The sequence below is a fragment of the Rhinatrema bivittatum genome, chromosome 16 (genome assembly GCF_901001135.1).
Source record: "Rhinatrema bivittatum chromosome 16, aRhiBiv1.1, whole genome shotgun sequence".
NCBI lineage: Eukaryota > Metazoa > Chordata > Amphibia > Gymnophiona > Rhinatrematidae > Rhinatrema > Rhinatrema bivittatum.
This window is the reverse complement of record NC_042630.1, coordinates 18741932-18766994: the sequence shown is the minus strand read 5'-3', so window position 1 is coordinate 18766994 and position 25063 is coordinate 18741932. Positions and strand designations below refer to the sequence as shown.

At 47.4% G+C, this 25063-nt stretch overlaps 2 protein-coding genes across 2 annotated transcripts; both read right to left on the bottom strand.

Annotated features, from left to right (window-relative positions):
- Positions 1–6755: 6755 nt before the first annotated feature.
- Positions 6756–9738, bottom strand: GABARAP (GABA type A receptor-associated protein). Its single transcript, XM_029580105.1, has 4 exons — positions 9421–9738; positions 7895–7973; positions 7413–7531; positions 6756–7303 (listed from the first exon to the last, which is right to left on the bottom strand). Exons 1-4 carry the CDS (start codon positions 9508–9510, stop codon positions 7238–7240), a joined length of 354 nt encoding a protein of 117 aa, XP_029435965.1. The 5' UTR covers positions 9511–9738; the 3' UTR covers positions 6756–7237.
- A 364-nt stretch (positions 9739–10102) lies between these two features.
- On the bottom strand, positions 10103–23156 carry CTDNEP1 (CTD nuclear envelope phosphatase 1). Its single transcript, XM_029580104.1, has 8 exons — positions 22862–23156; positions 16307–16373; positions 15350–15468; positions 14801–14872; positions 14364–14480; positions 13948–14059; positions 13615–13699; positions 10103–12980 (listed from the first exon to the last, which is right to left on the bottom strand). The coding sequence occupies exons 1-8, from the start codon at positions 22961–22963 to the stop codon at positions 12920–12922; spliced, it is 735 nt and encodes a 244-aa protein (XP_029435964.1). The 5' UTR covers positions 22964–23156; the 3' UTR covers positions 10103–12919.
- Between the last annotated feature and the right edge of the window lie 1907 nt (positions 23157–25063).

Sequence of the window (25063 nt, the reverse complement as noted above, 5' to 3'; positions counted from 1 at the left end):
ATCCAGATACTGTCCTTGCTTCTACCACCTCCACTGGGAGGCTGTTCCATGCAAACAATTCTCGAGGACTGACTGGCCAAACTTACTGTCCTGGCACGTGACAAAGGACCAGTCTTATGACTCTTAGCTCCACCAGGTTTATTTTGAGTGGGTCTTCGGAGTGGAGTATGTTCTTTGTGTGTGAAGTTCCAGGGTATACACTTCTCAACCTGTGAGGGAAGCCTCTGACATGAGGACTGTCTGGTGTGGTGGTAAGTGGAATGGCTGACATGCAAACTCCAGTCCTCAAGTGCCACAACAGGCCAGGTTTTCAGGAGAGGAGATTCGCCAAGAGCTCTCGATTGGGCAAGTCCGTCACTAAAGCATTTGCAACAAGCTCTACATTTTAGTCATATGTCTTATAAAAGCACAGTCCAATAAACATTTTCCAAACTTTTTTTTTTTTTTAATTTTCCTAGTTGCAAATAAAAAGCCAAAGAATAGATCAGCAGCATTTTGCCCCACAGTGACATCAGGTCTTTAGTTTCCTGGATCACCCCTGGCAACCTTTTAAAAAATCAACCTTACATTATCCAGGCATTGTAGCTGTTTGAAATGATAGGTTATAGATTACTAGTAACAGGTTTGCAATTTTATGTTTGAGTTCTTTCAGAACTTGGGCTGAACACCATTTGGTCCTGGTGATTTGTTACTTTTATTCTATAAGATCTTCCAATTTCACAGTGAAGATATTGTGCTTTTAGCTATTACAGTAAATTTTTATATTGTTATTTTATATGCTATGATCCACTATTGTTACAGGTCCACATGTGACTGCTAAAGTAATATTAAAGATTTGAATTGGTGCTTCCAGCACTATTAACTTAGCATAGAAAAGAATCAGGGCTCCATGTTTCCAGGACAGATTTGATCCCCCAATCTCCCTACTCTCCATAATCATTCAAATAGCAGCCAGTGACTGAACCAGCTTATGACGTTAGCAGGTAAGGAATATTCTAATCCGAGGTTTCTGGAGGAGGAACCCTGATCTAAAACACCTTTAGAAGGAGGAACGTTATTCAAGAGATGAGCTTTGCTTTAGGACTATATTCATTGGAAAATTCCTGCTTCTGTTTTCTTATGCCATGTTGAGTGGGCGGTGAGGGTACCTGCTTGCCAGCAGGGGAGATTTACTCATGCTAAAGGCCGGCAGGAAAACAAGCGGGTATGCTGACGTTGGCATGCTCCTTCCAAGCTCTCTTCTTTCGGAACATAACTTGTACAAACTGTCCAAGAAGTAAGTAAGAGAGAGAGAGAGTGAGTGAGTATTGGGGGAGGGGTGAGGAAGACTGATGTTGTAAAGCAGGCAAACAAGATTGTATCTGTGCCTAGTTCCCTTATTAACAATGTAATTCTGGATTTATTCCTTTTTTCATTCTAATCTCTTCGCTTTTGAAACAAACAGCCCACCTCTGGGCTGGTTGGTGTTATAGGACAAGTCTGAGGAAGGGAAAAGTACAACTTATTCAGCTGTCCCCAAGTCCCAGGAGATTTTAAGATGCAACATGCCAAAATGGGGATACTCCAGCAGACCCAAGACTCGCAGCTGCAGGGCACAGCCTATCTCACCTTCTGATCTGCTTAAGCGTGGGTCCCGAACAGTGCAAGATCTTGCTGAGGCCAACTCACAAGTGGAAGGAAATATGACTTTGGCTGATGGGACACAAGAAGGCAGCGACACACACAAAAGAATCGGTGGCATTGCAAGGGCAAAGCTCTGCTGCCCTTCTCTCTACAATTCCCAGCCACCTTGTCTAAGTCCTTCCTCCTCACTGGGATAGAATAAAAATGTGCCCAAGAATCTTCAGATCCTCCGAATGCTCACTGGGTCCCAAATAGCTCTCCCACCCTAACAGAATGCCTACCCCCATGAGGGCAGCTGAGATTCAGCCTTTTCCATCCAGTTCTGATCTGTCCCCTATGCTGATCTCTGAAGGCAGATGAACCAAACTGATAACTAGGGCTGGCGCTTTGGAGAGAGGGAGGGATAACCGGGACACTGAGCACAATTTGTATAAAGGGGTGGGGAAGGAAGCTCCTGAACATTAACCCCACTCCTCTTGGACCGGAGCCTGTGTTGAGAGGATGAAGAAGGTCCTGCCTCTCCTCCTGCTTCAGTTTGCGAGCGCGGAAGGTACGACTCGCTCCGTCAACTTTAACCATACTGTTCTATTATATTAACATTAACCCTACTGTGGTGAATAATGGCTTCCCCAGCTCCTTGCAATTCCAGGCCGTGTCTTCTATTATTTATGAACCAGTGGAGGGTTTTTCACTGCAAACCACTTGGCCAAGGACAGGGAATCTCGGAGGAAGTGGTAGGGATTGCAATGGATGGGCAGATAAGATGGGCTATATGGTTTCTGTCTTTGGATTGCCTGATTACAGGTGGGATTTTAAATACAATTAAAATAAACCTTGCTTATGCAAGAAAGCTTAAACACTCAGGACCAGCTTTACGTTTCCAATAAAAGTAGGGCAAAGAAAACAAAAAAGCACATCCTGTAAATCAGTGTGTGATGTAATTTTGAAATGGCACATCTTTTGTGCAAAGATTTAATCTCCTGGCGATGGGGACAGAAGCAGCCAACTTCTAGGGGGGGAAAAAGTGCTACAGCACTTTTGCACCTTTGGGCTTACATTTAAGGAATAGGCACAAGCCCTGCCACATTTTCTGCATGAATTGGTGCTCCTGAACAATTTTATCTATGGATTTATTCCCTTCCTGAAGTCCCAAAAGATTTTAAAGCATCAGTACAAGCGACTCTGGGGTTCAGTCTCAGCCGTTCTCCCATTCTCCCCGCAGGGAAGAGCCGGACAGACTCAAGAGAGATGGCCAGCATCGCTTTCCGAGGTAAGCAGTGCGGGAAGGTAGAGGGCACACTGCGGAGGCTCCAGCGTTATCCCGGAGGTTGGGTTACCATTTCCCTGCCAGGGAGCTCTCATGGATCGCACATATGTTCTGAGAGAGTGGACCACTCCACGCTCTGACCAGGTCATATTTGGTTCTTGTGAGAAGACTTAACCTTCTTCACTTAGTTGCTATCATAAGATGAGGACCCCCCCCTGACTCGTCCAGTGAACCCAGGTTCCCCATTCTATCTCTGGCCCTCTGCCTCCCCTAACCTCTTCATCCCCCTGTGTCTGGCAAGGCAATCAAATTCTCTGCTGGGTTTGGTTGCTAGATCCTCAGCTGTTAGTAGTATTAGAGATCTACTACCCTCTCAGTCATACAGTATGTCTTCTGACCTTCTCACCTACCAACTTCCTCTCATGACCCCCTGCAGAATGCACCATTCTTATTCTACACCAAACGTTTCTGCTATTTCATGGTAGGGCAGGACCACTACAGTGCACACTTCTCCCACCCCTGCCCCATCAGTAGGAGCAAGTGGGCAATTTGGTTTCTCTTCTGAACTGGCCAACAAGGGTACTAAACTCTAACATGGTTCTTTGATAGTGCAGTAATATGGGCACCAGTCCACGGGAAACTGAACTGAAACCAATAACCAAAAAGACTCCGTGCACAAGGGTGCTTTTCCCCATCAGGCAGGACCCCTCTTCCTTGTTTCCTGCATTTAGCGAGGTCCGTTTCTGTCTGCAGCACGCTCGGAGAAGGGATCCCCATGTCTGAGAAGACCCCAGCAGCTGGAGCAACTGAACACACCCCATCTCCTCAGCACACTCAGGTGCCTGCGTACCGAACTGCGGAAGCTCCTCTTGCAGAATGGCGAGACCCTCCCCTCCCCTGATAAATCCAGATCGCTGTCCCTCAACTGTAACCGTCCCATTAGTCCTGAAAGCAACAGGTGTTCTCCACAGGCAACAGAACAAATCCGCTACATGACGTGGGTGACATCATCTGCCAGAACCATGATAGGGTTTTTTCTCAGAACAGCCACCACTCAAGTCTCCTCATTCTTTGTAGCAAGCTGATCCTCAACCCTTAGGTGAGGAAAGTGGGACTGTGTGGCTGAACTGTCCTGTTATCTAAGGACAACACCTGACCCGGTGAGCAACTTTACTTTTTCCATAGCCAAGTAGGACAAATGAGGCACAGAAGTGGGGAGAGCCAAGGGTTGCAGGGAATTCTATATTATGCTGGTACGTTGTTAGAGGACCAGGCAACCTGTAATCATGACAGAGGTGGGAGGGAAAAGGTCAAGGAATCAAATGAGCTCTTTAGAGCTGCCGGCCCAAAATACTGTCCTACTGTGAATCATTTCCTAGGCAGTGAAGGTATGGATGGCAAACCATGTGGCGGTCTTCCACAGCAGCTGCTGGAGCCCAGACTGGAGGGGCTTTCACTTTACTTTGAGGATGCCTTTCCGATTGATTGCTGTCCTAATGTATTATAACAGCTAAGCCGGGTTGAAAAAGAGCTCTTTTTAGAACTGAAGAACTTTGTTTGACTAGGTTAAAGGTGACAAACAGTTGCAAAGGTTTCCCGTAAGACATGTTCTTTCAAAATGGAACAAGCAGCTGCACGCCTGCAGTCCAAGAGATGAAGAGCCCTGCTTGGCCTTAGTAGCATGAGGCGTTGGAAAAAAAAAAAGTTGCAACACAATGGATTGATTTAGATGAGAGCCATTTGGTGAAAATTTAGGATGAGCTCTCAAAACTACTCTATGATAGAAAATCAGAGTATAGGGAAAGTGCGATACCAAGACTTATAGCTATTTATGCTCTGGTTATTAAAAATAGCTTTCCAAGAAAAGAACTTCGGTTCTACCTTCGCCAAAAGTTCAAATGGCAATTTCATGAGCTCAGCTAGGACTACATTTAGATCCCAGGATAAAGGAGGATCTTTAATCGGGGATTTTAAGATGATTTAGGCTCTGCGTGAATCTGGTAACTGTAAGCTGATGAGAAGATGTACTCAACAGTTAGCCTTCAACCCTGATTGAGAAAGACGCAACAGGTATTGAAGTAACAGGGGAACAGGACACAGAGCGAGGTCGTGTGGAAGAGAAGAGCACCAGATGATGATCTCTCCATTTCAAGTTATAAGATCTTGTGTGTTTCCCAGCTCAGAGGTGCTCAGCCCAGTCCTTCAGGGCAGCCCTAGCCACTCGGGTTTCATGGAGGCACTGCATGCAGAGCCCTCCTATGCATATTCATTGTGGATATTGTGAAAACCTGACTGGTTAGCAGTGCAACAAGGACTGGGTTGAAAACCACTGTCCTAGGTGGTAGAACTTTGCCCACTTCAGAAGACAACTGTAGGGATGATTCGTTTGTTTTCAGCATCCATCCAGTCAGAGCCCACTGCTGAAGGTGGGGGATGGAGGAGAGTTGCATTGCACTGTATGATCAGGGCTTGGGACTATGTACAATTTTACTGGAAGTTGGAGCCATACAAACAAAACTTGGCAAGCTCAAACCAGGGCTATCTAAATCATTTGACCCTTTTCCTTTTTTACCTTTTGAAGCACTTTGAGTAGGAGTGGAATTTGTGTGGCAGCAAGTGGTGACAATTTGTCTGCTGTCCAGTTTTCTCTCTCCAGCAGGTAGACAGCTTGAAGAAAAATTCTTTAGGACATTGCCCTGTCCTCCCCAGTTTGTTGATCTAAAACATGGCCATAGGGTTATCTGTTTGAATTAAGACACATTGCTCTCTAACTAGAGCCTGAATCTTCTGAAAGCAATGAAGATGGTTCCAATTCTAGATGCTTCGTATGAAATCATTTCTCTGTTGCCCGCTGGGTTCTTTGAGAAGAGCTCCCCAGCCTTGCTTGAAAGCATCTGTAATTCCTGTTTCCTGAAACAGAGGCTGGTGAAAAAACTGTCTCTGTAAATTAGGAGTTGAAGAAATCATTTAACCATCGATCCGAAAACTGATGAGAACAGTAGATATTTGCACCTTGTGAGATAGTGGTTAGAAGAGTTGGTTTTCATGGACTGTTGTTGCCATGTAACCCAACATCTGTCTAAACAGCCGATCTGTGACTTGCTTGGTTTGAAGATAGTCAGGATTATGCTCAAGACGCTGCACAGCTGCGCCAACAGCACTGAGAGAAGACAGCTTCCCACCCCTTTGTAACCTGCATTTTACTCCAGGCCAACACAAGGATCCCAGTGTATTTCAAAGTTCCTGCAATCCTCCAAGCTCCCATCCCTCCCATCACAGAGTTGGACCTAGTCACTATCACATGGTGGAGGTTTACAGCACAGCTGCTTTTGAACAGCTGGATTAATAATCAACTCCTGAAAAATACAAATATTTTTGGTCTAATTAAGGAAGTAAGGCCTGTTGCCTGCTCCAATCACAGCCTAAGCAGAGAACAGTTCACCACCACATCTAAATTCACAACCTGAGCAAGCAAGTCTCCTTTAAAATGAAACAGCAATTTATCTCCCTCTGGAAGCTGTGAAATGCCCAGCCATGTGTCAGGCGTCCCTTTAAAAAGAAAAGGGATTTCTTTTTTCCAATCAAGTTCCCTTCCAATAGTGCTTTATTGCATTGAATACTCTGACTTCGTCTATTCTGTATTTCAGCTTCAATAAAGGCAAAAAATGACCTTTACAGAGGTGTGGATGTAGAGTGCTTGCCCTAAATTTCCTATGTCTGTGCCCCCTGGAAATATGGATCCTTGTTGTGTGTATAGGGAGGGGGGGTGTTGCAGAGCTCTTAAGCTTGTCATCAGCTCTGAAAAGGGACTGAGAAGAGCCTGAACTCTCCAGGCCTTTCTGTAAAGTCACACTCAGGCCACATATCAGCATCTTCACCTCCATTTTTATTGATCTCCGTGTACAACACTAAGCAGGATGACATTCCCCAGGCTGGTGGTAGGCAAGGTTATGCCACCAACTGACTCCCACCATGTTCTGAGGAGAGGGGGTTAAAAAAAAAAAAAAAAAAAAAAAAAAAAAAGCCAGGAGAGAACTGGCAGCTCCCATTCCATTCCCCAAGAGAAAATGAAAATTAAAGAGAGAGAATGAAGGCAAGAAAGAATAAGAGGAGAGATCTTTTCAAGTGAAGTGGGGAGGAAATCACTCAGAGCCAAGATGGGTAGTAGGAGATGAAGTTCTCTTGGGTGTCTTGCCAGCTCCTCTTACTTGTCTCTCCAGAAGGGGAGAGAGACACTAAAATGGATTAATTAAAAACAAAACAAAACAAACAAATGCTCTATAATCTGAAAGTGCAGGTCCTTGTGGATGCAGGGGTTGCAGGGACCCCCTGCCCGGGATGGGGCTTTCACATTCCATAGACGCTTTCGTCACTGTAGGCGATGTACAGGAAGAAATCCTCCTCGTGATGTTCCTACCAGGGGGGAAGGAGGAGGAGCATGAGGTTACTGCTCAGCTTGCTGCCCCATTGCACAAGACCCACCCCATCCCTGTAATTACTATTAGCCTCTCCCTGCACATACCTGGTATAGCTGTCCCATTGTGGCACTGGTGGGAGGGATAACATTATTGACAAAGAAAAAGAGGGCATCCTCTGCCCGGAGGTGGATTCTCTTCCGGATCAAGAAGTAGAACTGTCCAACTACAAGAAAAGAGAACAAGTTAGCAGCAAAGAGAGAGAGGTAGTACATGGAAAGTGTTTTGGGGAGTTATGTCACCGTGCGAGCGTCCACCAGAATTCCCAGGCAAAAAAATTAATATGCTCTCTGCTTCCTACATATGTCCAGAGCCAACCTACAGCAACAATTCTGAACACAGAACAGAAAGCAAGAAATAAGAGTAATCTACAAGGAGGATGACGAGCAGGAACACTGCTGTGCTTGCCACAAGCACCAAGACCAGAAAGGTAAGGATAGAAAGGGCTGTCTGCACCAGGCAGGGAAACCATGGCCTGGTCTGATCCCGCAGACCTAGCCCTTGCACCCTGGGAGCAAGTATCAAGTACCTGTTAAATCTGAGGGCACTAGGTATTTCTTCTTATCCAGATCTCCTATCCGTGCCTTCGGAGCTTTCTCCACAATCACCTGCAAATGCAAACAGCGGGGTCAATAAGGCACCAGGGTGAAGGCCTTCCCTGACTTTCTGCATCACCTCTCAAGTGTCACTTCTAAAACGTGAAAAAGGATATAGAGATCCACACTCAGCATAACAGCAAAAACAAAAGGAGTGCGGCGTAAAGCAAGGTCCCTTAAAGAAACAATTGTCCAGTTGTAGGTACATATAAAAAGTTTATTAACGTGTTTTCAATGGTTTCACATTATAAAGGTTAGGGTGTCCCTTCCGACACGGCCACTGTTTCGCCAAACAGGTGGTGTCAGGTGGGACTATACAGGAATCCTTATGTTCTGAATGTCTGTGAGACAGTGGTTGTGCTATGGGCCTGCATAGTCCCACCTGACACCGCCTGTTTGGCGAAACAGTGGCCGTGTCAGAGGGGACATCCTAACCTTTATAATGTGAAACCATTGAAAACACGTTAATAAACTGTTTATATGTACCTACAACTGGACAATTGAGTTTCTTCAAGGGACCTTATTTTATACCACGCTCCCTTTCCTTTTACTTCTGACAAGCCTCTATTTGTTTAAGAAAGTTGGAAATGGATGTGCCCAAACCTAAGACTGTGATGATTAGTACTGAAAGCCGTATGATGGTGACAGGTAACCTGAATCCTAGTACTCCGGACAATCCACGGCCAAACTTGCAATTTGACTGTCTGTAGGCGTTCGCTGGGTGAGGTCAGACAGGTGTTTTCATCTTAGGATATGACAAGAGGCTTGTCATCACATATTTTACACCGTTACTCAGAGATAATTAAGCACCTGATATGCTACATCTCAAAGCTTGAGGTTTCTTCCCAGTGGTTCTGAACATGCACAACCATGTTTCACAGAGATGCCACCTCCAAGCCTTTGAGACAGTAAAACGTATGCACAAGGCAGGGCACCACACGGACCCCAGGCTTGCAAACATGCAGAGAGCAGCAGGTCCCAATCTCCCTGCAAATCTCACTCCGCACACCGGCAGGCCCAGCCTCTGATCCCACCAATCTCACTGTGTGACTCCCAGTGCTGGGGGTGGCCCATTTATGACACCTGCAGACCCAGGGTCCAATCCCACCACTTCCATTACCTCCTGCTGTAACTTCCAGCACCAGCTCTCGTCATTTACCGCACTACATCGGCTTGCGGGGAAGTAAGATAAATTAGGCCTGCTAATGGGGTAAACTGTTAAAATAATCCTCAAGCGCTTCACAGGCATAAACCGTACAAAGCCCCGTCCCACTACAGCTCGGGCCGCTTCCACGAAACAGCTTCAACTCTTGGGAAAGGGGAACTCTCGTGACGCCCGATCGGGAGGGGGCGGCAACCCGGGTCAGGTCTGGGCTCTTAATGACTTCAGCAGGCAATCAATCTAGGCCACACTACCCTGGAGGAGGGACTGAGGGCTGGGAGATGGGCGCTCGCTCACCGGCACCCGGTCCGGGTACTTCTTACGGATCTTCTCCCCTTCGCAGCGCCGCTTCTCGAAGGCGTGCTCCTCCTTGTAAACGAACTTCATGGCGGCTCCTCTCCGGCGGCTCTGGCGTACCGTCGCTCGGTCTCCGCTTCCGGTGTCTCTGCTGCGCTTCGTCTACCACCGCCCCCCTTTTCGCACACAAACAGCCAAAGCGCCACCGCCGTCGCCCCGCATCCGCATTCACCAAGCGCCTCCTACGCAATCCGCGCGCCTCGCTCTCCTCCCAAGACCCACGCCTGCCGCGTACGCAACCGACGCCCAGCCTCCCCAACTCTACCTTATGCCAAAGAAGATACGCACTTAGCGTAACTTGACAGTTAGGACGGTTAGACTCCTCCCCCACCGATGTTCTATTTAAATGCCGAACGTTAAACCGTCGCCTTCTTATGTTTAACCTAGTTAAACCAAAGTGCTGGCCATAACGTCAACCACCATATACTTAACGGGGAGTACAGGGAAAGAGAAAAACGGGTGAAGAGAAACGACATTTCGGGGGGGGAGGAATTTCCCCACATCGAATTTGCGCAAATTGCGTAATGACGTCACATTACCTTACACCAAAACAAAAGAGGCCCTTGCAGCTTTACCGCATTTTTTCTCTCCCCAATACGTTTCTTCCAGACTAAAATCATTATGAAACCTTTTTTGGGGTAGTTTCCCACTCAACTGTGCTTAAACTAGGAAAAGCAAGAGGGGAAAAACAGGTTGGGCTATTTCCTGCAACGTCAGCGCGCAAGGATACCAAGTACAAAGCACTCTTTGACAGAGGGAGAAAAAAAGCGCCGGCCTATCATATGACTTACATCGAGTCATGTGGTTAAAAGCGTAACCTGGGCGGGACAATCGCGTGCGCAAGAGGAATGGAAGAGGGCGGGAGTACTTTAAAGGCGCAGATTGAAGTGGCCGCTAAAAGCCTTTGGCGTCTAGGCCTGCTTTTCCTCTCCTGCCCAACTATGCATTGTGGGAGGTGTAGTCCATTTGACTTAGAGGCTGCAGGTACCACAACAGACCATGAGGAAAGAGGGCAAGAGAGTTTACCCGGAGCAACTCCCTCACCTTCCTACCTGGGTATCATAACGGCACATCAGCCAGCACGTCTGAAGGCTGGCAGTCCCTGTTTGCAAGCCAGATGCAAGAGGGTACTGGCCGTGCTGTGAGACCACCAAGAAAAGGGGGGGGGGGGAATTCGGAGTGCCTGAACTATGCCCCCCCGCCCCCCCCCCCCTCCCTCCAACCAGCTGGTCCCCTTACATCAGGAAACTTTCTAAAAGCAGAAGCATTGAGGCCTTGGCTTTAGGGAAAATAGTATAAAAATAAATTATATAGAACATTACATTTAACAGGAACTCTCAGACAAAGAGCAAGGAGGAAATGCTCCCCCCCACCAAAAAAAATTCTATCCATTACCATTTTTAAACACATTACCCCATCACTGCTAGGTTACCTGCATTCGCTGTAGAACCCATGGCTTGGATTTTCAGGATTTCTTTAATGAATAGGTAAGAGAGATTTGCATCCAAATTTTAGGCACATCCATTAAGGAGAGCATGAAAGCCCAAGCAGATTGGTCTTCATGCAGACTGAAAGGTGCCTAGCACTGATGGCAATGTTTGAAATTTCCTGCTTTCCAGGAAGGGAACGCTTGCCCCTTAGAAATATTCTATAACCCTAGCCTAGGGCTGCCCAACCTGGTCCCAGGAGATCCCACAGGCACTTGGGCTATTAGGATACTCACAATAATAATAGATACACATTTTTCATGCACAATCAACAAAGAGCACCTAGAAATTGCACTGGGGTCTAAGGGCCAGGGTTGGGCCTACCAGCTTTTAAACCTGCTCATCCTCTTAAACAGAAAAAAAACATTAGATTTAGATCACATCTTCATAAAACCCAGTGTTAGAGCAGCTACCCCACACAGTTTAGAAGGGGATTTATCCACTTTGCAATTAGGTTCTGTGTAGAGGGATAGGACCAGCTTATGGCACACCAGTGTACTAGATTTGTCTGGCCTGCTAAAATACCTCAGTGGCCTACACACAGTAGAGGAAAATCCCAGAGAGGATAATCATAGCATCCACCTTCCAGCAATCAGACTTTCTACAGACTGGAAATATTTGGGCAAATTATTGGAGAGTTGCTCAGCTCTAATCTGTACACTAGTCAAAGTGTGTGTGCTTGTTTTTTTTTAACCCTATTTTACTGCACAGGACTACTAGGCCCTCCTGTGTCTTCATTGAGTTGTTAGAGATCAGAGAGTTTGACAACATATTACCATCTTCACCCCAATCTAAAGCCAGCCATAGAACAAACATATGGTGTTTTACATTTTACTGCCACTTAGCAGTAGCCAAGCAGGTAATTAAAAAAAAATGGGATGGGGCAGAGGGAGATGCAACACAATTTGAAACCAGTAAAATGCACCCTAGGGTGTCCAGATAAGCAAAAGGCTTTGGTTGCCATACTTGCTATTTGGGGGGGCAGGTGGTAGCAGCTCATACCCACATAAACTGCAGAAAAACAGTAGGAGATCCACCACACAGAAAGCCAGCTCCCATTCCCCAACTATGAATATCTATTTGGCACCTGGAAGCTGTGTCACCAGTTTTAATTAAACACTCAAAAAAAAAAAAAAGATTAAAATTAAAAAAAAAAAATCCTCACACACAGCAGTTCGAATTTTCTTCTCTTCTGCCCCGGCCTTCTAATTCCCAGCTGGAATTTGCAGTCAGACAGAAGAGACCAAGCAAATTTAGTACACTGTTGAATTCTTACACAATTAAAACTTTTTGCCCACCCCAGGGGTGAAACCATCATTGAAATTTGCATGAGTGGCACAGACTTGCTAAATCCTAAAGGGGGGGGGGGGGTCCTTGTAAAAACCCATTTTCAATAACACTTGTAGAAGGAACAAACAGGGTAAAACAAAAACAAAAAAATAACAAACCACAAGCCAAAAAAGGAAAACCAAATCTAAGCCACTGGGCCAGCCCCTAAAAAGGGTTTTCTTTTATACAAGAAAAAAAAAATATTTTCCTTAAAAACATGAGACTTTTCTCATTCCCCTGCTGAGGGCTCTGCAGAGTTCCTGTTCGCATTGTCCGTCGTGGTCCTGGTCTCTAGCCCCCTCTCTCTCACACACAGTTGCCTCTACAAGGGGCACTGGGGTAGACAAATCCACCCGCCTCCCATCCCCTTTGCTTACTACCACCCTCTCAAAAAGTGCTCCAGTTGCCGAAGTCCTGCTGGCAAGTCCAGGCTACAGCAGCGTCCTGGGGGTTTTTGGTTTTTTTTTTGTCCTGCTTCCATGTCCATGGATGGTTACAAAAGATTTCGGCTTTCTTCTCCTCTCCCTGCCTCAACAGTCCAGGCAGGCAGTTTTGAAGGAAGGCAGACCGGAGAGCAGAGGTGGCCAGGGGTCACACCCTGAAGAAAGGAGGGGGGGCCGCTGTCACCACAGCCGGTGCTGGTGCAGGTTTCGGCTCAGTACTGATCTCACGTCCGCTGTAAACCTGAGTTAAAAAAAAAAAAAAAGATTAATATTTAGAATATGTATTACATACATAAAAGCCATTGCCGAATGGATTGTTTGCGTGTGCTGGTAAGACAGGCGTGTCTTTCGACTGGCACACTCTGAAACCTGCAACAATGGTCTCTTTAGCTCAGGGATAGGCAAATTCTGCTCCTGGACCGCCACAACCAAGTCTGGCCTTCAGGATGCCCACAATGAATATGCATTAGATATATCTGCATGCAATGGAGGCACTGCATGAATGTCCTGAAAATCTGACTTGTTGGTGGCACTCCAGGACTGGAGTTGCCTACCCTGGTTTAGCTGGATTTCTTTACAGTTATCAGCAATAAGAACACCTGTCCTTCCCCTCCACCTTGCAAGGACAACTCAATGGAACCCGAAATACCCTCAGTGCAGGTCTTTATTGGTTATTGCTCCATTCTCCAACAAATTCTGACCTTGCTCCCGCAGCTGGACAAAGTCACCCAATTAAACCAGCAAATAAATGACCTCGGTGCCCCTGCAAATGTACAAACCATGGCGAGGCCGGTACGCACCATCCGCTATGTCAAAGCCTGTCCCCCCCACACCACCCTCACTGGCACTACCATGCATCCCACCCCTCCCAATACCTCAGGGCATCCAGCATGGGTAGCAGGTTCAGGAGGGCAGTGTCGCTCGGGTCACTGAACCAAGATTTTATCGGTATGGCATTATCTAGAAGAAAGCAGAGATCGGTGTCAATGCAGGAAGAGGCCACATCATGCCCAACCCTTTGTCTTCCCACATTCATGCAGCAACCTCTTATGGCCAGAAAGTAGAGGCTGCCCTTCCCTCTTTCAACGGGTCTGCTTCCATTACTACCTTAATCTAAGGCTGGAATAGCAAGGTGAACTTGAAATGCCACAATCATCTGGCGAGAAGCACTGCAACACGGGGGCAGGGACGGGAGGGGGCCATCTCACCTGGATGACTCCTGTAGGCTCCGGGAGAATTGTCCAAAATGACAATGCTGGAGAGGTCGCCATGGACGACCGAGAGGTCTTTGATGTAACTGCCCAGTTCCAAAGTGCAGTGCTAGAAAAAAAAAAATAAAAAAGTAGGGACGGGAGGAAAGATTAATAAGAGAAGGGAAATATAATCCACTGTGATATGTTGCCAGGGTCATCCCGTTACTGTTAGCCAGTTCCCAACGCACTGGCAGGGATGAGGGAGGGAGGAATAAGGTATGGCACAGGTGGCGAGAGGACAGGAATGGCTACTCCCCCAGTACAGCACATTAATTTCCAGTCACATTCAATGGCATCCTTCCTTGTCACAGCACCAGCTCTGCCTGTTCTCGCCCTCTCCCCCATCAGGCAAGCCCATGGCACCGACTCACCTGCCGGTAATATCTCCTCGATAACACGCCCCTGTTGTTGTCGAGTTTATCGGCTACGGCTGAGCCATAAATTTCCATGCTGGCTGTGAACACTACAAGCTCATACCACTGGCTGACCTGCAAAAGCGAAAAAACAGGGTGCTGGGGTTACTGGCTGATCAACAGTGAGAGAGGGGGCCCGCACAGCAGTCAGGTGATACCTAGAGTTAGAGAGCAGCTCTTCCCTCCCACTCAGAATTCACTATCCTAGCCCACAAACCACCCCCACCCTTTCGGACAGGCAACAGCCATTCTTACCTGGAAGCTCTTATCCGGGGCCCAGAGCACATAATCATTTAATGCCAGGTGCACACTGCAATTAATGCTGTAGGAAGGGCGAGGAACGACCCCACTTCAGAGGAGACTCCCAGAAGGAGGGCGGGCGGGCAGAGACTTACCACTTCCAGAAAGAAGTCCACGTGTGGCCTCTTATGTACAAAGAAGCGGACGGGGTGCTTGTCTATGACAACCTGCAGAGAGAAGGGAGGAGCAGTAAAGAGAGGGCGGTGTTACAAGATAACCAGGGAAAGGAAAAGTGGAAGTCACTGCGGCTTCCAATGAGGGGGAGGGCACTACTCAAAGGGACAAGGCCCACCCAGCCCCAGCCTGACTTGTGAGAGAAGAGAAAGAGGCAAAACACTGTACGATGGCGCAGGTATTCAGATACCACAAACTCCTGCCCCAAACAGCTGACAGTGGAGTGGGTACCTGAAGGGATGGGAGACAAAAGGGATTTGGCCAAGGATCGTGAATGGGAGAAGCAGGACTTGGGGGTTCCCCGGTCCTCAGCCCAGTGCTTTAACTGCCGGGCCACTCCTCCTTACCAGATGAAGACCAAAGTGAGCCCACCTGCAAGAGGCTACCCCCGAAGAACAGATCATAATCCAGGCACTGGAATAGGGAAGGGGGTGGGATGGGGGGGGGGGGGGAGCTGTCGTCGTTCTGACCTTTAAAACAAAGTCCGGGGGCGTGCCGGGCCGGACCGTGGGCCGCAGCACGCCGTCATGATGGGAGTGTATCAGTGTCTCGTCCAGATCCAGTACCAGGATCTTGCGCTTCACCTGAGCTGTAAAGGGAATGCATACCACACGGTTAGCAGTGACGTGCACGCCTGCCGCATCCTACTCAGAACAGTCAGCCCCCCCCACACACCCACAGCTGTGCAGCCCAGGCCCTGGCCACTACTGGAGCTTCCATCTGCCACAGACGGCAGCAGCTTGCTGTGCTGCTGGCCCCACCTCGCCTGCCGTTTCACTCCCTCCCTCCCTCCCTCCCATCTGGCCCTACCTGTTGCACACTTCTAGCCTAGTCCTGTGACTTGCAGGCATCCGGAGAGATGCAGCTCAGTATAAACACATCACACTCACGCTCCCCTGCCAGATCACCGCAATCCTGCCCTGCAGCACCACCTGCTATTCTGGGACAGAGGGGAGACGAGCGCAGGGACAACTGGGCTCCAAGACTAGCGTAGGTGGGAAAGCAGACTTGGCTCATTTGTATGCGAGGCAGCTTGCGCAGCGCACACTTGCAGCAAATAAAGGGCTAAAAATAGACTACAGTGTGGGGAAAAAAAAAATATCAGCAATTTGTTGTTTCTTCCGCCCCCTGCCAGGCCTTCCTCCTGATTTCTTCCCACCTGGCTTTGATCGGGTATCCTCCCTTCCCCTGCCAGGCCTCTCTCCTGTCTCCACCCCCATCTAGTGCTGCTCAGGGATCCTCTCTCCCTGCCATCCGGTTCTCGTCACTTTCCAGGGCTTGAGCAAGGCGTGGCTCCCTCTTCCTTCCAGTAGGTGTCACTGTAAGAACGACGGCGGCGGTCTGCCCCCGCCCGCCCTCCCTCCCTCCGCAGAGGCTGGGAGCACTCCATTAGCAGCACCCCCAGGCCAGGCTATACTTTTACCTACCAAGCCTGTTCCGGGAGACGGGGGAGAGCGGGAGGACGTCATAGCGCACTGTCTGATACTGGATGACCTGCCACAGAGCAAAAGAATATATTTTTTATTTTTTTTGTTAAATTGTAAACATGCCAAACACCGGTCAGCGATGTGTGATCAACCTTGTAACCCGCTTCTCACAATAAAAAGTTTTTTGAGAGAGTGAAGTGATGTTTCATAAAATTTATTCAAGGAACCCATCCAGGTTAACCTCATTATTTTTTTAAATCATGAACACCACCGCCCGCCCTATATTAAATTTATTATTTTGAATATCAAACAACTTTTTTATGAATTATATTTATGAATTCATAAAATATTGTGAAAAAGTCCATCCTAAACGTGAATGAGAACAGTCCACCAACTCCTTATTTGTAAGCCATACGTAGCTTTTGATTAAGACGCTCAGGCTGAGTTACCCCCATTTTTGTGGATTGTTCGTTGGTACGGAGCACAAGAAAGCAAGAGAGGATTGTCAGAGTGCACCCACCCCACAGAAAGACAAAAAGCTAGCAAGGGACCAGGAAGAGGGAGGGTAGAAGGGGACAATGACCTGCTGGAAAGCCACAACACACAGCGCGGTCACCAAAGCTGGGGCCGTAAGACCGAGGGGGGTGGAGAGGGCAGGGGAGCAGATGAAACAGAATAAGGGTTGCATGCTGGGGACGGACGGACGGACACACACGGAGGAGATGAAGTGACAACCCGTGTCCTGTGAGGGATCTCCTCTGCCTGCTCTGCTCAGATGCCTTTCTGATTCATAAGGACTTAATTACACTACCTCTGTCTAAAGGGCCAGGACGCCAGCCCAACGTCGTGAGCCCGGTTGGGACGGGGGACGCAATGGGGTTTTCCCTCAACACGACAAATTCCTATAATGAGGATCTTTGCCTGACTGAGCCAAACACAATACTCCAGCCCGGTAAGCATAGGCCCTCGCTTGGCAGGAAGCGTGCCTGGATGCTTCCCGGAGGGGAGAAGCAGGGCTCAAGCCCCCGCCCCCTGTGTATAGACACACACAGGGTTTATTTTAGCCATGCACCTGTTGCCTCTTGTAACGGCGCCTTGGACTCTCGCTTACATTTGGAGAGGATCCCTCTTGCAAGAGCACACCCTTGCTCTCACGTCATACGATCCAATGGACGCCTGCCCCCTCTGGAGCCAGCTTGCAGGATGCCTTCTCCCGGCTAATACAAAAGGCCACCGCCAGAACTGGAGCGGGGCAGACTGGCTGCCCGTTAGTTACCGGATTACATTTAAGATCGTTATGCTTTTAGAACAGCTGGGCGCCAATCCATATTCAGCCTTGAAAAATAAGCATATTGACTAGCTTGTTCACCCAGATCAGCTCAACATCCATTAGATGCCCCCCTCATTAACGCCAATGAGATTGTCCCGTTTATTTCATGCTGCTGGGCCCAGTGTTTGGCCTGGACTAGCCGAACAAATTAAACTAGAAGTATCTTTACTTGGCTGCTGTAAGAAGCCGAGAGCTCATTTGTTTAAGCAGGCTTATGAGCAGCAAGAGGACATGCTGGAAGTCCTTCATTACCAGCCTTGTTGGCTGTGTAAGATCCAGGACTCTCAATCAGCTTGGGAACGAGACAGACATGGGCATGCTTTTTTGCAGGGTTGTTCGAGCAGAGAAGATTATTACACGACAACTCCAGGGCACGTGTGTTTAATGGTTTAATCGTAGTTTCAAAGATGTTGATTTAACCATTTTTTTTTCCACGTATATTTTTAAAATGTCTATTATGCACTTTTACCTTATTTCATTGTATTCATTGGTCGCTTCCCTTCAGGACTGTTTTGCTGTAATCCACTTGAAATTGCGGACATCAATCATCAATCCATGCCAAAGTCATCAACCCATGCCAAAGTAGACCACAATACGTCTACTCCCTTTTTCTCATATTGAGGAACTACGATTTGTTATATTCCACCTTGAGGAACCTTGTTTTGTTTTTTGCACTATCTTTTCTTAGCTTCCTTTCGTTACCCCCCCCCCTCCTCCAAATTTGACTTCCCTGTTACAATGTAATTTCCAAACTTAACCTGTTTATTGTAAACCGACATGATGTCCACAACGAATGCCGGTATATAAAAATGTTTAAATAAATAAATAAATAAATAAATAAATAAAATTTAAATAAATTAATTACATAAAACATTCCTTGGATCTCAGCAGTGCAGCCAGACTCAGGCCCTCCCCCGCACCCTTTCCCTACCGGCGAGTAGGGCTGCACAACCCCCACATATAGTTGGCTTGGGGGGGGGGGCAGTTCAGGACTGTCGGCAGAGTAGTAATAAGGGGCCGGATGGGGAGTCGGTCTGTATCAGCACGGAAATCTAACTATTGCAAAAACCTAATTAAACTTTTCAGGTCCACCCCCAAGCCTGCATCCTTCACAGGCCACGATGCCTTTTTGCTGGATCAGCGAGAAACCCTGATGTGGCTCTAAATGAGTTTTTGAGATCGCACAAGCCCATCTTCAACTGAGCCATCCGACATCACTGGTCAGAGCAGAAGGGACTTCTGATCTCATGCACATTCTCTGCTCGGAATAATTTTTACCTTGGCCCGGTAAGAGGTATTGGGACTCTACAGAGGATCCAGATTCCTCCAGGACCCATGTGGGTACTAGAACTAGGCACAGCAAGACCAAAATATCTCTTTTTTTTTTTTTTTTTTTCTTTTTTTTTAACTAGGCTACACCCACCAGGAGTTGGGAAAATAGCATTGGTCCCCTTCTGCACTCTGAAAGCTTTGGCACAGCACCCCTGCGCCAGAACCGCAGTACTCGCTGTGCACCCCAGAGGTGGCTGCCTGAGTTTCTCCTTGTTAATGCCCACTGGAATCCTGTGAGCAGGGGCAACGCTTACAGATCATGAAACGATTCTTTAGTTTTTAGAAAAGAATGTCCAAGAATGACAAGCAAGAGACATAAAGCACATTTTCTGTTTCACACAAGGTTGGTAACATCATTGCTTGGGTCCCTGTGTCCATTTTTGGACCCCACACTTCAAGAAGAGTAAGCCCAGAAGAGAGCGAGAAAAGTGATAGGAGGCCTTGCCCGTCTGGTAGGATGAAGGTCAGGAGTAAGGTTTATTCAGCCTGGGAAAGAGAAGGCTGAGAGGTGACTTGATAGCAGACTTCAAATATGCAACGAGAAAGGCCAAGAAGTCACAGGCTTAAATTACAGCAGGGACGATGGAGGTGAGCCATTAGGAAGACCTTTCTAAAGTGAAGGAAGTCGAGGGCTGGAACAAGTTCCCCGGGAAGATGTAGGATCTTTGTCACTGGAGGTTTCTAAAGTCTGGACATGCACCAGTCTGGGATGGTTTAAACACAGTGGATTCTGCCTAGAAACACGAGGATGGATTAAAAGGGCCCCCCAAAGACACTTCTGGCACCATCCTCTCTGTTATTCCTACCCAGACTCCCCCCCCCCCCCCCAGAGGTCCCTTTTGGCACCATCCTGTTATTCCTACCCGGACCCTCCCCTCCCAACCAAGGTCCCTACCGGCACCATCCTCTCCATTATTCCTACCCGGACCCTCCCCTCCCAACCAAGGTCCCTACCGGCACCATCCTCTCCATCATTCCTACCCGGACCCTCCCCTCCCAACCAAGGTCCCTACCGGCACCATCCTCTCCATTATTCCTAGATGCCACCATTTCCGTGATTTCTAGATTGGGTGGTGTCCAAGGTCCCTTCTGGCGCCATACTTTCAGTTCTTTGGTTACCCCCACCCCAAGGTCACCTCCAGCCCCATCCTTTCCACGATTACCTCCGGTCCCTTCTGGCACCATCATTTCCGTGATTTCTGGGCGGACCTCCCGAGGTCCCTTCCAACTCTGATTCCCAGCCCATCACCAAATGGTTTCCAGATGTGGTGCCTTAACTATATTCCATGAAGCCTGAGAATCAAACTCAAGCTCCAAAAGAACTAAAACCCCGTCTTTCCCTACTTTTCTCAGGCTTCACGAATTCTCCCACAAAAGTCTGATGCTTTCAACTTCGCACCTCAGTACAAACATATCACAATGTTAAACAAGGAAAAAATAAAATGTCAAGTACACATCCTGAACTCTGAATTTACATCTCCTTTGTGTAGTAATACAAGACTTAATATTTGAAAAAAAGAAAGGCAGGATAGCAGGAAACTGAGCAGAGACATCACAGAAACCCGCACAGCAGCCAGGTAAGGTGACTTTTCTGCCGAAAGATGTTTTAAAAGCATTGATGTCCTCCTTCAGAAAGGCAGTCAAGAAATACTACAGAGATCCGACAACCCCACACCCTACGATCCTCTACCACAATTCAGAAAGCAGAAGTTCAACTGATAACGTTTTTAAAGTACTGTAGAAGAACCACAAAAAAAAGCTGCAGAGGTGACACACCACGCACCACTGGCTGTTCACAGAGAAGGTACACTGAACACGGGGAATTTAACACCCAGTGAAAGCTGCCAGCACAAAAGAACATCCTAAGACACCGTACAACCATAAAACATTTGCTAGGCTCTCTTTCCTTTCTGTTATTGACCATCTTTGTATAAATATTTAACAAAGATTGCTGTGTGAAAGACGCAACACCTTTCTTCAAAGATAAATAATTTCACACCCAAACCTTGCCTCTTCTTTGGTCTTATTTATGGCAAATTAAAAGTATCTTGAAAAAAAAAAAAAAAAAAAGCTACAAGCACTATTACCTAAGAAAAGGCAGCCAGCAGATTAGCTTACTTTACAGTTGTAGGTATTTTATAATTATTTTTATTTTCCAAAAAAAACAAATTCCAACAAAAGCTACAGGCAGTCGTTCCACAACAAACCACGATGCAGCTACTATTCCAGTGTGGCGACATTACAGCAAATAAAGGTGATGAGGGGGGCGTGTCATTCATGGCTGCAGTCTGACCAGCCAAAAGCCACCAGTAATTTATAATTATTAAATGGAGCTGGAGGTTTACTTATTTATTTTAGATAAACCTTGTCGGCAGAGAGGATGAGCTAATCACACTGAGCACATCTTCTAACATCAGAGGATGGAGGAGGCTGATGTACACAAAGTAATGGGGGGGGGGGGAGGAAAAACACAAGCATGTGTCTTCAATATTACAGCACAGGGCAACAACAGCCAAAGTAATGCTAGGGTGCACAGGGAAAGGTATAACCAGCAGAACGTGGAGTGGAGGGATAGCCTGGTAGTTAGAGCAGCAGGCTAAGAACCAGGGAAGCCAGGATTCAAATGCCACTGACATTCCTTGTGACCTTGGGCAGATCACTTTCACCCTCTATTGCCTCAGGTACAAATGTAGGGCCTCATTCACTAAGACATCTTCCCATTGAGAAAGAATGGGAGAAATGCCTTAATAAATCAGGTCCTTAGATCGTCAACCCGCTGGGAACCATGTCTAAATGTAACTCGCCTTCAGCTATAGATATATAGCTCACAGTACAAGTTAAAAAAAAAAAAAAAAGCAATGTTTCTGTACAGGACGTTGGTAAAATCTCATCTACAGTACATCTAGAGACCATACCTCCAAAAGGATACAGACCAAGTAGTGGCGGTATAGAGAAGAGCTCCCAAAGGTCTTGTGATAGTATATAAAAGTTTTTAAATAAATAAATAAATATGTAGAGCCTAGAGGAGAGTTACTCAAATACCTCAACTGTCTAAATAATGCACAAGAGGCAAACGTTTTTCCGTGGAAAGGAAATTCTAGAGCAAAAGACTAGTAAACGTTTCTTAGTGTATAGTGCAGAGGGTGCATAGCACAGCTTCCAAGTGGGAAACAGACAATAGAATTGAAGCACCGAGGTAACCCAGATGGGGTGGCAGCTACAATTCAAAAAGATATACAGAGGGAGTGGGTGTTGGGTTCCATATGGAAACGTGGATGCGAATCTCTCCAAAGACGGCACATCGTTACTAGGCAGACTGGCTAGGTCATATTGGTCTCCATCTGCCAGCAGGTAAAAACCGTAATGAAATTCAAGAAGGCCTGTGATAAACACACAGGATCTTAAGTTACAGAGCAACGATGGAGGAAGAGTGAGTGAGACCAACTGGATCTAAGGCAATGCAAAAGGAACTGTGCATCCTATTCTGTTTAGTGAGGTTCTGAACTATTGGGGTGGGGGGTGGAGAGAGAATCACCTCCCTACAAAGGAAGCCGGGCCTCCCTCTGCCATTCAAGCCATTATATACAAAAAGATACTAAGCAACACACCTATCTGCAGCAGCTAAGCCTTCTCTGTTGTGGCCTAAGAACAGTGGAGTTGAGACATTGGATTATGACATCACAAGAGCAAAAAACCCACACACACAAGAGCCTGTATTCTGTCACTCTGCCCCCTCCAGCTTCTCCTCCCCCACTATCTGTCTAGCCTCCATTCTCTCTACCCATCCACCATTCTTACTCCAGTCTCTTATCCAGCCCCTATCTCTCATTTTCACCTCCCCCAGACTCTTACACCCCGTCCGGCCTCTTCTACCCTCCCGTCCGGCTACTCACGGTGCGAATCTGCCTCCTCAGGATGTACAGCAGGAAGCTCCAGAGCTTGGTCGCGAAGGCCACGAAGGTCCGGAGCCCGAGCAGGCACTGCGTTTTCATCATCCCCACGAAACCGCCGCGCTCCGCCAGCGTGCAGCGCCCGGACCGAGCCCGGAGGCAGGGGGTACCCAGCGCCGCCACCGCCTCCGCTCTCTCCGGCTTCTCCTCACACAGCCAACACGGCCACCGCCGCCGCCATTACTGTGCGCTCCCTCCAGCGCTTCCGGGAAAACCCCCCACTTCCGGTCCCAGCATCACAAAAGTCCCGCCGGCCGGGCAGCCAAAGGGAGGGGCGCGAAATCGGTCACGACGCTCCCCACGGCGCATGCGTCACAGTGAGCCACCTTGAGGACGCAGGCGCAGGGAGCCTCTGTTCGCGCCGCGTCCTTCAACGTGCGCCTCAGTCCCTGCATGTATGCGCGCTGTAGTGCAGGAGGAACCTCTCCTTCGTCTTCCTATGGTCTCTAGGGAACGGGAGGAGGCGTGGTTTCTTTTGGCTCCACCCTTACTGGGTTTTATGTTTTTTTTTCTTCCAAGGCAAAACAAAGGAAGACAAGAACTAAATCGGAAATTAAGTTTATCTTTCTGTCTTTGATGTGCATCATTCGAGCCAGGCACAGGGTGGAGGCGTAGCCTAGTGTTTAGAGCAAAAGGCTACCAAACAGGGAAACCAGGATTCAAATACCACTGCTGCTCCTTGTGACCTTGGGCAAGTCACTTCACCTCGTTTGCGACAGGTAGGAGCTCAGATCGTGAGCCCTCTGAGGACAGGGCAATGCCTACAGTATCTAAATGTAATAGGTAATAGGTGCCTGGCCGCACTTGAGTCATTCTGAGTGGAACCAGAAGGAACCTATATATTGTTTTCATTTTGATGCAAACAAATATTCTAACAGCCTAAAGAGAAGGGGCAACTGCAGCAACTCCCATTGAATACTGGCTTAAATAGCGCTCCTCGCCTACCCCACCCCATTATAGAGTCCCAGTGGAAAAGCATGTGATAATTTATTTATTTATTTAAGGATTTATATACCGGAAGTTCCTGTATAATATACATATCACCCCGGTTTACAGGGAACAGTAACTATCGCTTCAATTAGCGGTTTACAATGAACATAATTAATCCAAGTAACAGAATAGTATATAATATTGCTAAACAGTTAATAAATAACATGCGGGACAGGTAAATAAATAAATAATATGGGACAGGTAGCTCTGCACTATAACTGCATAAAGCCCTCATAAAGAGCTACCAAAATGGGGAGATGAGTTTTGTGGGGCAGTTTTAATCCTGTTCCTTCCATGCATAAACTAAAGGGCTTCCCAAACCTGTCCAGAAGGACCCCCAGTCAGTCATCAGGTTATTTATCGAGTTTTATATACCGTCATTCGGTTTCGCCATCACAGTGGTTTACAAAGTATCGATTCTCAGTCATTAAACATTATCGACAAACATTTGTTAAAAAGGCTTTTCCGTCAAACTAGTAAAAGGTCAAGAAGACTTTCTTGGGGATGTTTAATATAGTCTGGTGTCTTCTAGTGAAGTCATTTCGGTGTAGTGTCAATAAGGGTTTTGGTAAGCTTTTGTAAACAGCCAAGTGTTTAGCTCTTTTTTGAAAGTTTTTAAATTTTGTTGCGTTCTCAGTTCTGTTGGGAGGGAGTTCCACAGTTCGGGGCTTCCTAGGGATATGGCTCTTTTCCTAGTTGTTATGAGTTTGTGATGGGCTGGTGGGATTTTTAGTAGGCCTTTGTTCGTTGATCGGAGATTTCTGTTTGGAGAGTGGAGTTTTATGGATGTGCTGAGCCATGAATATGCATTCAGCATATGCAAATTTATCTCATGCAGATTCCTTTGGATATCCTGACAACCGGACTGGCTGGGGGTCCTCCAGGACCGGTTTGGGAAGCCCTGGACGACACAATCCTGCTTTTGATCAGGAGACATGGAAATACACATCCCACCATCCATTAGGGTGGGCGCCACAGTCAGAGCCCTTTCATAGTGGCAGACGGGCTGGTGCCTGTGGGCAGCTTTAAGGTGCTGCTGTTGCTTTTCCCGGCTGGAGAATAGGTTTGTAATCCTGCCTAAGAGTACCCTCGTCCTACCCAGAGAACCACAGTTCTGAACAGAATGCCTCAGGGCATGGGTTCTCAGGTTTGCAT